Source organism: Dysidea avara, chromosome 8 (genome assembly GCF_963678975.1).
Source record: "Dysidea avara chromosome 8, odDysAvar1.4, whole genome shotgun sequence".
NCBI classification, from domain to species: Eukaryota; Metazoa; Porifera; class Demospongiae; order Dictyoceratida; family Dysideidae; genus Dysidea; species Dysidea avara.
Window position 1 is genome coordinate 8,400,996 of NC_089279.1, and position 14,647 is coordinate 8,415,642.

Here is a 14,647-nt window from a genome sequence, read left to right on the forward strand (position 1 = left end):
AAACCATAACTTGACTGGATGTCCTGTTGCTCTTGATCAAAGCATAGATTACACGTATAATAATCCAAGGGGTAGCCAATGCCCACGCAAAACCCCAACATAGTGTACAAGAGTCCCAATATTTACTTATGTACAGTGTGTATTTCAAAAATATTTCTGTATTTAAAAATATTTGTAAATGCAATATAATTCTAATTTCAATTTTTATCATGATGTTTTACCTAGAGTTTTTGCTAAAACTTGTGCAGGAAAAACTTCAGAAGAGGCACAGATATACTTTGCACCGTCAATTGAATCATTATTGAACTCATGAACAGAGTGCACATGTGCATGTGAGTATATGTGTGAGTTCCAGTTTGATGCAGGACCCTGCTATTCTCGTCTTACGCTATCTGAGAAATCCAATTAGAAATCCATTAAATATTTAGAAATCCCAAATCTCAAACCACATACAAATAGTCTGTTTTCGTCTGAGAGTTTCAAGACATTGGCTACCCCTCAATATAATCTATGATCAAGGAGGCATGATTCAGTCCTACAGGTTCTCATTCACAGACTTCAACAACTCTTACCTGACATTTTAAATTCTACATATATGCTGACCTTCCAGGATATCTTGCTAGTGTCTGCCCTCCAATCACCATTCCAACCAATCTTTCCTTCACCCTTAGCAGACCTGACTTGGTGTTGGTTTCCAATAATTCCATCTGTTTGTTTGAACTAACTATCCCCACCAATACCCAGCAACATTTTTTGGCTGTTAGAACTCGGAAGGAAGATTGGTACAGCTGTTTACAATCTGACCTTCAACTTTCTGGCTTATCTGTTATCTCATTTCCATTGAGATTGGTTGTTTAGGCCATTTTATGCCAGACACAATTGCCCAAGTGGCCAATGCTTGTGAAGTAACAAAGAAGACCATATATATACGATCCCTGTTGAGCAGGCTGCTCACATTGCTGTCTCCTGTTCATACACGATTTTTAATTCTAGCGCCTCCCTGGACTGGTTTGCTAAACTGAACTTTTCTACATGCTATAATTATTATTTTTGTATTGTAATTTAATAGTGTATGTCTTGCCGGGACTCCTGTACTGTCCACCCAGTGCATGGTACCCCTGAGTCTAGACCCCCACTTATATTATTATATTGTCTTAACAAAATAAGACGTGTCTCTCTATGGGAATATGGAGTAAGTTAGTGTACCAGGCAATAATGGCTGGTTACCTGGTAATGAAAAGGTTCCAGGATCAACTTGAACTTGAAGGTGAGCGAGTACCTTTGTATACCGTGACTGTTTTATTGTTGATCTGTCACCAGGATTTTTCCTGCATTTTTTTTTCAAGTTTCTGACTCCTCTGCTACACAGGGTTTTTGTAGCCTCCCCTTTCAAGGGTAGTAATAAATCAATGCACCTATATAGCAATGTTATGTCCCTACTCCCCCAGTATGGGCAGGTTGGGGATCTGACAATTCCATACAGCAAATGCCTCACTAGATGCTCCCTGCTGGAATACAGTAAATTGACATAAAATCATTGCCATTAGGTACAAAATGAAAAAGATAAATTATTGCAGTGACAAATGTCAACATCTGGGGGATATTTTGCTGGTAAATTCCTGGTAAATCCCCCCCTGTTTAGCCTTTACTGGGGATTACAAATGATAGGTATATACTATAACGCATGTGGCCAGTTTCAGTTGAATGCAGAGGAAAGCCTGCCTAACTAAACTGCAAGCTGTCTGTGCATCGAATCACCTAGTGTGATTTCCTTTTGGCATTCAACATCTGGAGGATATGATGGGATGATTGATCTTTGTACTGTCAGATATGCACATATAACTTGTACACAGTCCACAAATTCAAATACATGTTTTGGGTAGCTGCCTCAGTACTATAGTGCTCTCAGTCACAGGGCCATACCATCACAATAAGGTTTTTCCTCTGAGTTTTCTGCTGGAACATGTGATCTTGTTGTGTGCTGTCTTTTATGTACCTGGAATGCAAGCGACTGCCTCCAGGTAATAATATCCCCTAGTACATTGAGTACCCATTGCACGGGAACTTCCAATTTCTTATTGAAAAGCCCAAGGATATATGTTAACATTGTCCTTGAAAAATTTGCTTCCATATTGCTCAACCTCAAAAATATTGCCCCTTGAAATATTTAGACTATGGTATATGGTCCATCAAATTGAGTATATTAGGCCACTGTTTACCATCATCACTAATATAACATCCCTTAAAACTGTATTAGCCTATTTACATAGGGAATGAAGAGAACTTGACCCAACGTTGTAAATATTTTCTTAGTTTCTCCATCTCTATATAACTCTTCATTGAGAATATCGATATTCTTGGTAACAAACTTCCCAGAAAATTGTTTATCACTGCATGTGGTATATTTATATGTTTATTTTTATAATTTCTCACCTTTGGGGTAATATAATATTGCTCCACTTGAGGTAGTATATGCATAACCTTGATATGATTTCTTGTATGAATACATGTCACTTTCACTGGTACCTGCCCCTACATGCAGGACTTCTTGGGGAACACTGCAAGAGTATTGTAGGTATTGTTAGTGAGGACTAAGATACGTGCTATGGGATACTGCATACTGTGTCTTTCCTACACGATACACCTAGCTTGACAGTAAACTATGGTTGAAAACTACATGTGCTGGCATGGGGGATATTGTTTCAGTGTAATTCATCTAAAGTTTACACTACAAGATCCTTTACAATATCAACTGCAAAACCATAAGAGAAAATGTAGCTACACATTGGTGTTAGAGATAAAACACTGCATGGGACTTGTTAAACCTTGTACTAAAGTACTGTAAGTAATGAATAGTACTCTTACAAAATGTTTAGCTATTACTGAAACAATACCTATCATGCATCTAAAAGTTAGGACATGTATTCCAACTATGTCATTTTGCCAAAGATATGTGCAGTAGCCAGCAAGCTAATAGCTGTCTGACATCACGGAATGCACACGGTCGGATGATTTTTCAGCTTTACATGTACACCGACAATGGTTCTACCATAGATGTATCTATTGCAACTATACGTGGTCACATGATCTTTGTGTGCGGTCTTCTGTACCGCATCTGTTTGCTAGGTCATTAGGAGTGTCTTTTTTCCACTGGTCTATTCTATAATATGGCAGGTCTGGCACAGTCCTCCTTTTTACTTTGCCCTGCATGACTGTTAATGGATCATATAGACTATGTAGCTACTAGCTATGTACCATTTCATTTGAAAAAAAAAACCAAACAAATTGCTGTATTTCAGTAAATGATTAAAGTAGTCGTAGCTACCCACATTAACAGTATATAGAAGACATGGATTAGCACGTGATAACCTACCAATGCAGCTTTAACTGCTTGGTTATCATGATCTCTGATGTATAATTCAATGTACAAAAAGTTACATGTGACTGAAACCTGGCATGTAGGCACAAACTATGTCACATCTCAATAGAATATCTGTATTCTGTAACTTGTATTGCAAAACCACATAAAATGCTTTGTATGGCTATTGCCATAACGGTATAAAAGTTATTATTTAAAAATGTAGATAATTTGTATGTGCACACTGGACACACATGCCCGATTATTCACAGGCCCATTTACAAAAACAGACAGCAGCAACTATGACATTGTTGACTGTTCCCACTGTTTTAATTGTTTCATAAACCCATCATTAGGTTTAGCAGATGGTCTAGTCTCCTTCAATCTTCTCAGTGCTTCTTCTAAACTGATCTTCTCTTTCTCAATAACATAGGCCAGTGCAATGGTCACTGATCTTGAACACCCGGCATTGCTGAATAGAAAGTATTGTAGAAAAGATTGCATGCATGCACGTACATACACACACACGCATGCACACATACACTATGTTTTAATTCTATTAGATTATTTACAACATCAGAGTCAATCAAGATACATGGTAGCGTGTTACATGGCCAAGAAAGCCAGCACCCCACACTGTGGGGATATTGACAAGAAGAAAAAAAGCACGATCTTCATGGCTCCTTGTGCTCTCCTCCAAACCTCCAAATAAAATTCTGCAAATGCACCCCACATTCAACACTCCACATACTGTGCCATTTTTTGAGCAAAATTGCCTGTTGTGTTCATATGCAAAATTTGGCTAATTTTCTGTGTTTTTTCATTGTTTCGGCACCTAGATTTTTCTTTATTTGCACAAATCCATTATGAAATGCACACACGTATCTTCATCACCTTGGATGTAAACTTAATTTACGTACTAGGTTTGGTATTGACATTCACAGAATTGTGGACAATTAATTACACTAAAAATCATTTTTTACACACCTACAGGGTAAACTGCATACTTTGGGAATAACTTGAAACATCAGTCTGTACACAGATTAACCATCATAGCTCATTGTTTAAAAGAAACTACAGTTACAAGGGGAAAACCAACATAGTGTAAGAGTCTATTCAAGGTGTTGTGCATGTACATAACATACATTAGAAAATGGTATGCATAATATGCTTTGATCTTTGGAGGATAATGAGGTCTTTAAAATCCACTAAGAGACCTGCTAGCAGGTTCTTAAAATGGTTAGAAACCTGCTAGCAGAAAAGACCTCAAGCATTACAAATCTCACTTTTGATCATTGATTTGCAATGCTCCTTCTAAGCATATTGAGGCTGATAGCCTGCAATGGGCAACCAGTCACCCAGGCCAACATGTGGTTAACCACTCTATTCATTTTATAGGCATGCCTAAAACAATTCGATTATGGAATCTAACGTTGTACGTACAATTGTTACGATGAAGGGAGTAATCCAGAAATATCACAAAAAATTCTGTTTAGTGCCCAGTATTTCTAGAGTGTTTTTAGGCTGTTTTCATCTTATAGATGGACTTTACTAAGGGTAAGCTTCCTTGTAGAAACGTTATTTGCACTACTACATGCCGTGCAATGTGGGCATACGTATCCATATTAGAAACCTTGTTTGAAATCATGCCTGTTCTTGTGGCACAACTGAAGCCACAACTTGTGACAACTCATTTCCATTGTATAAATCCATGCAAGCTGCTTCTTCAACACATGTGTTCTTTACAGTGCTGTGACGCCTGGCTGCCACTAACCCGGCTTGATCATTGCTGTTTCCCAGCTGTGCCAGATCCAAGTTTAACTTGTAAAAGGAAGCAGTGCGAGCTTCAATTTTTTCAACACTTCAACAAAAGTACGTTCAGTCTTCCATGATTATTAACATTGTGTGGTGATTTCAGTACGACATATAAATCCCACAATGACTCCACCTGTATGCCCATATAAAACACATACATTTTCTAAGTCAGTTAGAGACCACACCCTCGGATCTTTGTGTGGATTTTAAAAACCTCCCTTCACTCAGTTTTTAAAATCCACAAATATCCTCGTGCTAGGTCTCTAACCTACACTGTTATCATGTACCTACATGAAAGTTTAGTGACACATGTGTCACATTTACGTGAGGTGTATGTAATCTGTATAATCCAGTAACTTGCTAAGGGTTACATGTATGTGACAGGCACTTTTGTATATATTTGTCATGCATGTTACACACAGGGTGACATACACACATAACACGTAAGGTACTGTACAGTCATGTAGCATGTTATACACACTTGATGAATACACCATGTAACCTGCATGTTGACACACATGTTACAAGGTACATACATGTTATAATTCATTGTGACATGAAACATACACTACAATAGATTCACAACATGCATGCTTAGGAGAAGTCGAAGTAAATTGCATGTAACATGCATGGTACAAGCTCCACAAAAAGTGCACGAAACATGTAGTTTGTCCAGGGTGGATCTCCCATCTACATAACTCAGCTGTGTAATGCAGTAATGAAAGTTCTACTAATGGTAAAAGTTTGAAAATTTTGTAGATAGGTTAGGAATCTCTGTTTAGTGATATTAGAAGCCCCATTATAAATTTGAAAGACCACAGTCTTTTCTATGCAAAACATTTTCTAAATACTATCATGCACAGTATGCTTCAATCTTTGATATTTAATTAATGAGGTCTCTAATACCACTAAGAAATTAAACCTCCTGGCACATCAGAAACCTCCTTGAGTTAGTTAGAAACCTACTCAGTAATTTATTCAGAGTTCAAACACATTCACTGTGTATTTAGCAAAATGTACTTAAAATCTTGAAAGCTTCAGTGTTTTTGATTGTGGGTTTCAAAAAATAAACGGCTAAGTTTAAACACCAAGCCATGTTCTAAGTCAGATAGGAACTATACCCTTGGTTCTTCAACTTCAGCTTCACCTCGGTTTCTAGAACCTTGGGCTGGGTTCCTAACCTATACATAGAAAATCTCTAGTACTGGGCAGCTACAAAATCAAGTCATGGTTAAAACTCAGTACTATAGACTGCAACTGTATGTCCAATTTTGACCATAAAATTTAGAATAATTGGACACCTAAAATTCACTCAGGTTTTTGAAAGGTTGTGTATGAGGATTACTGGCCTATCACTTTACAATACCGTACACATCATTCACTTACCAATGAACTAACACAACACCTAAAGATCTTCCTTCATCAATGAACTCCTTACACTTCTCATAGTGTGATGAAAAATTTTCTTCAGGTGTGTCCAACAAGTTAACTGTTAGGTACTTGAATTTCTACATATAACAAGTAATGGAGATAGATTAACACTACAAAAGGGACTTGATATTTTATACTTTTGGTAAAACATTTATTGCAAAACTAGCATGCACAAATTAAATATCTCATTTTCATAGTTTTATGTAGTTTATCGAACTTCCTGCTGTCAAAGTTAGGGAGGTCCAACACTAACCTATATATCAATAAAGTACATAAAATGATTTCTTTGTAACTACTCAGATGGCTTCACTGCTTTCGATCTGTTGAATACTGTGATTTCATTTCTTGGAGTATTTTATTCAACCATAAATTTAGTAGGGCTAAGAACAAATGCTGTAAATACTTGAGTACTCATTTGGTACAGGTTGCTTGCAAAATGCAAAAACAACTCACATCAGAATTTAAAATAAATTTCTGATAAAAATTTTTTGTACTTTGACTATCACATTTTACAGTACATCAGGTTTTGCTAGCTCAAGATATTCGTATCACAGGTCATGTGTTTGATCACGTTTCTGTCTACATTTTTGCAAGCAACCTGGAAAATGCGGTACTCCGATAGTACTCATTAAGATCTAGCTCACATGATGTATTCATCATCAAGAAATGACACCATGAAGACTGATTGGTGTTATGCAAACATTTTTGCATTAATCTGTACACATGGCATTGATGCATGTTGAAGTGTTCATGTGTTAATGTGTTATCAAGTTGGTACAAATTCACATTAAATTTTGTGCTAATCCTACAGCTTAGAAAATAAGCCACAAGCTTCAGTATACCTTCACAGCTTGTTACAGTTGTACTAGGCAAATAATGGCTTGAAAAGCTGCCAATGTCTCATAATGGAACCATCCGACCACATGAAAATATGCCTGGGTGCAGGATGGGAAACAGAGAATTGATTCGGAGTGGAAATGATATTATCCAATATAGCTACTGAACCTTTGTGACCTTTCAACTTACATCTTCAAAAGCATTTGGAATGCCACACCCAACATTTAGCACGTGAGTGATGTCATGATGTTTCAAAAGATCAAAGTCATGAGCAACGTCCTGTGACCCAACCAAGAGTCCGGTGGTAGCCACGCCCACCACTTTGTCAGGAGAGTTGTCGGGACAAAATCCCAATGTTAGTAGCCACCGTCTTCACTACCGTCGTCCCATCCTGTCTCCGTTCTTCTACGTACTAAAATCAATGGACACATGGACGAATGTTTATTATACAACTGCTTTTTATTTATTTATTGTTACTGGGCAGACGGTAATTGCCGATGCGCCCAGGGGGCGATCAACATTCCAAAGAAATCACACATACACGTAAGATGTACAGCAAACAATTAGATAGACAATAAGTAATTAGTAAATATATCTATGTTTTCTGATTCTATGACAGATACTGGCAAGCTGTTCCAATCTTTGATTGTTCTTGGAAAAGTATGCTTTACTCTCGTATATATGGTACCTGTTTTCCATCTGCAGTTGTACACGTGGTATGAACGTGCCTCAATTTATTCTTGTTTGCTGTAAGTTCTTGTAGGAAAGCCATTTAGACCTTAAGTCAAATCCCACAATCAAATTTAACAGTAACAAAATACTCTAATACAACGATCAGAGGAAGTATAATGGTATCAAGAGCCTCCCTACTATTATTAACTCTTGATGGTATCCTTCTGTTCCTGTATTACATATCATAAAACTGTACACACTCACACTTACTAAATAAACAGACATAAAAGTTTGTACAATACAGGTATAAACAAATAATAAATTACATTTATTCAAAACTACTTATAATTCATTGTCATGGCTTCTACATGAATCTCCACTACACAACACATCCTGCTGGTTGGTATCCCATAGTCTCATTATACCATCCCACTAACAACAACAACAAATAGTCACAGAGAAAGACAAGGTTCATATTAACTCACCGATACTGATACAAGCTCAGGACGATAAGGGTGCCATGAAGCATCTCTGACCAGAACTTGCTGTGACACAAGTCAAGAAATACAACAAGACAACTTCAAAAGGTAACTACATAACATTCTACAGTGAACACTTAAGGATACTGATCCTGGTTCTTTGAGTCTCTTTACAATTTCTCCAGTTAAGATATCATATACTACGAGAAATTGTAACTGATAAATGTTACACAATACTTAACCACTGACATAAGAAACTAACTAGCCAATATAAAATGATTGATGTGAATAAAAAGTGTGCCTATCTCAAAACATGACTTTTCTACAGAAACGCACCACATTTTTTTGTGACAAATTACATGGATATATGGTGGCCTGGCATAGCCAGACCCTGAACTAGATATACGTATGGCATGTTTGATAAAATGAAAGTGGTCGAGGAAATGACCATTCTTCAATTAGCACTAGGAATACAGCCAGGGCATACTCACCTGTTACACTGCCACCAGCTGAACCAGTGTAGATGTATCGCTAAGGACAGAGTAATGGTTACGTACAACAGTTATAAGATAATCACTCACATTTCCAGTAGTCACTGTGGGAGAGAACCTACACCTGATGGCAGTCTGTAGTACACGATGTCCTTTATATGTCATCACTGATGCATCACCAGCTAGTTTATCACACTTCCTGACTGAACAGGGGAACAAATTGTTACGACATAGCGTATTTAGCAGTAGACCACAGTAATCTGAACCTCATTGTTCCCAGGAAATTATAAAAATGTGAATTTTTGGATAGCTGAAGATCGTTATAAGAGGGATGAAATAGCCCTTTTCATTTTGCGTAGTATTCATTAAATATGGTTTCTTAATTGACTGCTGGAGAACATTATGTCAACCAAAATACCACAACCTCAATAGAGTCCAGGAGTTTGTAAAATACAGAATATGGAATAACGGAATTGCAGAATAACGGAATAAGATCTTTTGCAGATTGTACATAATAGTTATATGCTCTATAGTAATTATACTTTATTTACCTTGTAACAGCTCTGCATGGCACACTACGGCAATAGATAAACAGCAGCTGGGCGAGCATTAAATGGAACGAGCACACTACCAATCACCCTAGAACGATTTAACTTCGCTAAACTTACATACCTACACTCTTGATTCAAATCTGAACAGTTTTGAAATCCATTTAAAGACAAACACAACCACTGGACTTCCCTACTGAACTCAAGACTGAACTCCGAGGTTGAACGTGTTCACGTGAGCTGTACATTTTCATTTGAAAATCTTCATTTCAAGACAATTTTATTAAAACTATAGTGCATTTGAAAGCTTATGTATTTCTAAATCTAACGGCGTGATAAACCACAGTCAACCCCGCCGATTAAGCTGGTAAAAAAAAACAGAGTTTAAAGCGCCAATAAAATAAATTACACAAAATCTGTTTTATTGAGGAGGGTAATACAGCGATCTCAGTGTAACACTGTGAAGGCTCGTTGTTTCATCATAGAAAACGTACGTGACAAGTCTGGTGAAGTTGTATGCATCAAATCACAATCTATTAATTTCACTCTAAATCTAGAGTGCTTTTAGAAAACAAAGTACATTGACTTGAAGCTTACGTGAAGGACGATCTGAATATCTAACGAACCCCAGTGAACCCCAGTGAACCCCAGTGAACTCCATCGTCTTTCAGTTTAGTATTGTGACTATTGAGGGTCATGTGAAATACCAAACAAAAGAATGCAATTAAGAGTAACATATTTAAGTAACGCTTAAAGCACGTCCAACCTCCTCTAGAACTCCACTAACTCGATGGTGTGACTCTAATAAATTCGGTTGTATGCACATGAAGGGCAGCTAGTTTGACCTAAGAGTAGAACTAGGTCTTAGCGATTTGTAGCTATATCAACTAAGGAGTATAGATAAGTAAGTTTAGCGAAGGTAGATCGTTCTAGGATGATTGGTTGTGTGCTTGACCCATTTAATGCTCGCCCAGCTGCTGTTTATCCATCGCCGTGGCGTGCTATGCAGAGCTGTTGCAAAGTGTAAATAAAGTATAATTACTAGAGAGCACATAACTATTTGTACAATCTGCAAAAGATAAGGTTTGCTTATTCTGCAATTCCATTATCCGTATTCTGTGTTTTACAAACTCCCATAGGCTCCTGTACATTTTAACCCTTTTTAAAATTCTGTGGTTGTGCATAGAATTCTGTGGTTGACATAACCATACCGTATATCCTAACAAACAGCGTACTAGTAAATAGACCAAAGCCTGTCCTACATGCTAGTAGTGGTCTGGGATTAATCTGTCAAGGTAATCCTGAGTAGTGAAGTGATAGTGCTGACTTGGTTTTTTGGTCAAAAAGTGCTACTGATATATGTGATTTGTGCAAAGAGATAGGTTTACCAAGTACAACCAAGTACAATAAACTGGTAAGGACTCTTCTTTGTAATGAAAATTAACATTTTATGTAGAAGCGAACTTACTAATCACAATATTGCTAGCATTATTAGTTCAAAAAACCAATTAACTTTGTTGCTTCACTACACAAGATTGCCTTGACAGATTAATCCCAGACCATCACCAGTGTGTAGGATAGGCTTTAATCTATTTAATAGTACACTGTTTATTTGAATATACACGCAACCACAGAGTTTTAAAAATGGTCAAAAATGTATTGAGCCTATATTGAGGCTTGGAGTATTTTCACAGAAGAATGTACTCCAGCACTTACATCATCAGTAATTAGTCTGATTGTATACCTTAGGCCCTATTAAAATGAAATGGCTTATTTCCCTGTAAATATGTAAAAAAGGATGATTATATTCATAAAATTCATGGCAATCCCTGTAATAGGACCTTGATTATCTGAACGGTATAAGCGACTGCTCTATTAGAGTATTTCGTCATTAGGTTAACATTCTATCAGAGTAAGTGTATGTTCTATTAGAGTAGTTGAACAGAATTCTATATAAATGAATGGGCTTCATTTATCTGAACAAATTCATTTATCTGAACACTTTTATAATTGAACTGGTACACAGGTATTCAGATAATGTAGGTCCTACTGTATATGTAAACTAAAGTTATATTATACATTCAGAAATTTTGTCCCTTGCCTGAAGAGTATTATAGCACTTAAAGGCTCTTACAAACACAATAGTGTCAATGTACCCAAATAGAACACTATGCCATGATCGCTACCCACTAAACTGAAAATGTCTATATCCACCCTCTCCCCCAATTACACAAACTCACTACAATTGATTTAAATTTAATTATTGAGGCTTGAGACTCAATACAGTTCCAGCTCGAAATATTGTGCATGTTACATGCCTGCAGGGGAGGGGGGTAGGACATGATGTCACAACGCGTATAGTTTTGCATAATTTAATTGAATTCCAATGATAATTAAATGATGAAAAACTAATGCACCTATCAATGTTACCCCCCACCTCCCCCCTCCCGGGCGTAGTGGGCAAAATGGTGGGGATTTGACTTTTTGAAAAATCAAATTCTCCACCCACTGGGGAACAACTAGTGGTCAAATCTCCATGTAGTGTCGCTGGAATAAACTTTAGGAAACAGATCAATTCTCATAGCTCGCAAGCTAAAGCAAACGCCTAAAATTTCGAACAGTCAAATGCCCCACTAGTGGGGCAAAATTTCTGATCAAATCGGCAAAAATCCCCCACTAATCCCTTAGTAAGCCCGGGAGGGGGGTAATGGGGCTTAACATTGATAGGTGCATAATGTACCAGCTACTTGCATCATTGTAGATGCCAAACTCGATTGTATTTACTACTAACAAGTAAGAATACAGCTAACAAGTAAGAATACAGCTAACAAGTAAGAATACAGCTAACAAGTAAGAATACAGCTAACAAGTAAGAATACAGCTAACAAGTAAGAATACAGCTAACAATAACACAGGTACCTGAAATTATGATAAACATTTATTCTAAATAATGTGCTATTGCAAAATTCATCATCATATCGCTGGGGCTCACCGGGGCTCAGTAGATAAAATGACTTCTACACTAGTGAAGTTACATTTCCGAAAAGAATCACAACACTAACCTTCATGGTTTACTAGAACTAAAACCTATGGCAAAATGTACAGTACGGATATGTCACGCAATTATTGTGACGTAATGTCCTACCCCCCCTGACATGCATGTACCATGCAACCTCCATGCATGTTTACTGTGAGGGGGACATGCATGCATGCATGCAATGACCATCTTCCATTGACATGCATGTACCATATTGGTGTGATGCATGTAGAATCCCACAATGAAAACTGACACTTGGTCATTAGATTATAAGTACAAATCGTAACTTGGCAACTACATACACCATGCATGTTAAACGCATGCCAGTATTTGGTATCAGTACATGTTACAACATGCATGTTGACACAAACATGTAACATGTAGGAAAAGTGTCCGAAAATCCATGTATGTTACATGAAACATGCATGTATGTTAATACTGAGAACATGCATGTTTAAGAGATCCTGTAGGTTGCATGTATGCATGGTACATGTGCAATATTTCGAGCTGGGGTCTGCACGCATGATTTGTTTGTTCACAATGAGCATCCCAAAATACACTTGCCCATTCCATCTTAACAAGAACACAACTTAAATAAGACGTACACTTTGTGGAGCATCCTGCCACCGATAGTCCCAGTACTGACGTGATACTGATTTTCTGGTGCGTTCAATTCCAGTACAACCACTGAACATCCTCAGGTCCCACTTGATGGTCTGGTCCTTTGAGTTGGTGATCAAATATCGGTCATCTCCCTGGAACAGAAATAACGAAAGCTTTTAATTGTAGGTGCATTCACTTTTGAAGAACAGCAGGTCTTGGGAATTCATTTTTAAAGAGAAGAGCCTCTTTGAAATATCTAAAAATAAATCCTTTTAAAACTTACCTGCTATATGGTATTCACTTTACAACTCTACGGAGAGTTTGTGTACTATTTTTTACTATGTACTGTACATACTACCCCACCCCACCCCACCCCTCTCCCCAGATAGTTGAGTTTTGATACCAGAGCAGGCTAACACTGTACATGTAATGATCTGTTTCTAAATTGATTGCTGATGGTATACATGTAATTAAAGTCTTAGGGCCAATATTTCCTAAGCTGGTGGCTACGTACATTAGGTGGGCAGATTTTTACAATGCTGTTTCTCTGTACTGTTCAATATATAGGGATACCCAAGGACTCTGTGGGAAGTACAGTAGGGCAAGGACATATTAAACGGGAACCCTGTGAACAGAGGGAAAATTGCTCCAATTGCTCCCTGTCCTGTTTAATACCTTTGATTTCACATGACTGATACCATCTTTATGACCAGCAAAGATACCGACTGGAGTGGCACGACAATTCCTCACAGTTCAGGGATCCCACACCTTCATGATAACAATGACAACTACATGGCTAAAGATGGAATGAGGGGTGACCTCTCACCTTGCAATGTCCATCATCACCAGCAGAGTATATGAGTTGTGAGGCTTCTCCACTGTAACATGTTGAGTTGATGTCATCTTCATGTGCCAAAACCTGTCCAATGAAAATAATCATAGTTATGTACTTGTCCAAGCACCCACCAAAAATGACTACAGTGCTTAAAACTGAGGACACCACTACAATATATTCAATATACAGTATACAACATGTACACATACCCTCAATCCTAGTTCATTCCGTTCTCTGTTGTGGATATACAAACAACCATCGTTGGAACTAAATGAATTGAAAGAAGCTAACATCACTATAAAGTTGGATGTATCACTTACACTGCTAGTACATCTCAACCATCGCAAGAAAATTTCACAGCAAACACTCCAAAATTACCCTCACAATCAGGCCTACAGAATGGAACGTTATAACAGCTAGGCCAGGGTGGCTTGAGTTCTTACCTGAGGTCCAGTGGAACAAAGTGGCCATCTTCTTGGCTGTTGTCATGGAGATTACATATCAACACCGAAGGATAGAAAAGTTTCAAACAATAATGGTG

The 14,647-nt window shown here is 37.6% G+C and overlaps 3 protein-coding genes across 4 annotated transcripts in view; all 3 read right to left on the reverse strand.

The window, feature by feature from the left end:
- Positions 1-3,571: 3,571 nt before the first annotated feature.
- On the reverse strand, positions 3,572-8,456 carry LOC136264730 (dual specificity protein phosphatase 19-like). The gene is made up of 4 exons (XM_066059506.1): positions 8,113-8,456; positions 7,631-7,811; positions 6,560-6,681; positions 3,572-3,830 (listed from the first exon to the last, which is right to left on the reverse strand). Exons 1-4 carry the CDS (start codon positions 8,211-8,213, stop codon positions 3,659-3,661), a joined length of 576 nt encoding a protein of 191 aa, XP_065915578.1. The 5' UTR covers positions 8,214-8,456; the 3' UTR covers positions 3,572-3,658.
- LOC136264731 (DDB1- and CUL4-associated factor 11-like) lies at positions 8,456-14,577 on the reverse strand. Its single transcript, XM_066059507.1, has 11 exons — positions 14,550-14,577; positions 14,316-14,401; positions 14,098-14,190; positions 13,274-13,423; positions 12,480-12,512; positions 12,379-12,436; positions 9,174-9,286; positions 9,084-9,123; positions 8,740-8,792; positions 8,599-8,658; positions 8,456-8,545 (listed from the first exon to the last, which is right to left on the reverse strand). The coding sequence occupies exons 1-11, from the start codon at positions 14,575-14,577 to the stop codon at positions 8,456-8,458; spliced, it is 804 nt and encodes a 267-aa protein (XP_065915579.1).
- The window catches only part of LOC136264586 (uncharacterized), a 47,829-nt gene continuing 46,459 nt past the window's right edge, over positions 13,278-14,647 (reverse strand). For both annotated transcript variants that reach the window (XM_066059354.1, XM_066059353.1), the window contains 6 exons: positions 14,550-14,585; positions 14,427-14,498; positions 14,316-14,373; positions 14,098-14,190; positions 13,947-14,039; positions 13,278-13,423 (listed from right to left, as the gene is read on the reverse strand). The gene's annotated coding sequence lies outside the window, so the exon portion shown is untranslated. The remainder of the gene's footprint in view (positions 13,424-13,946; positions 14,040-14,097; positions 14,191-14,315; positions 14,374-14,426; positions 14,499-14,549; positions 14,586-14,647) is intronic.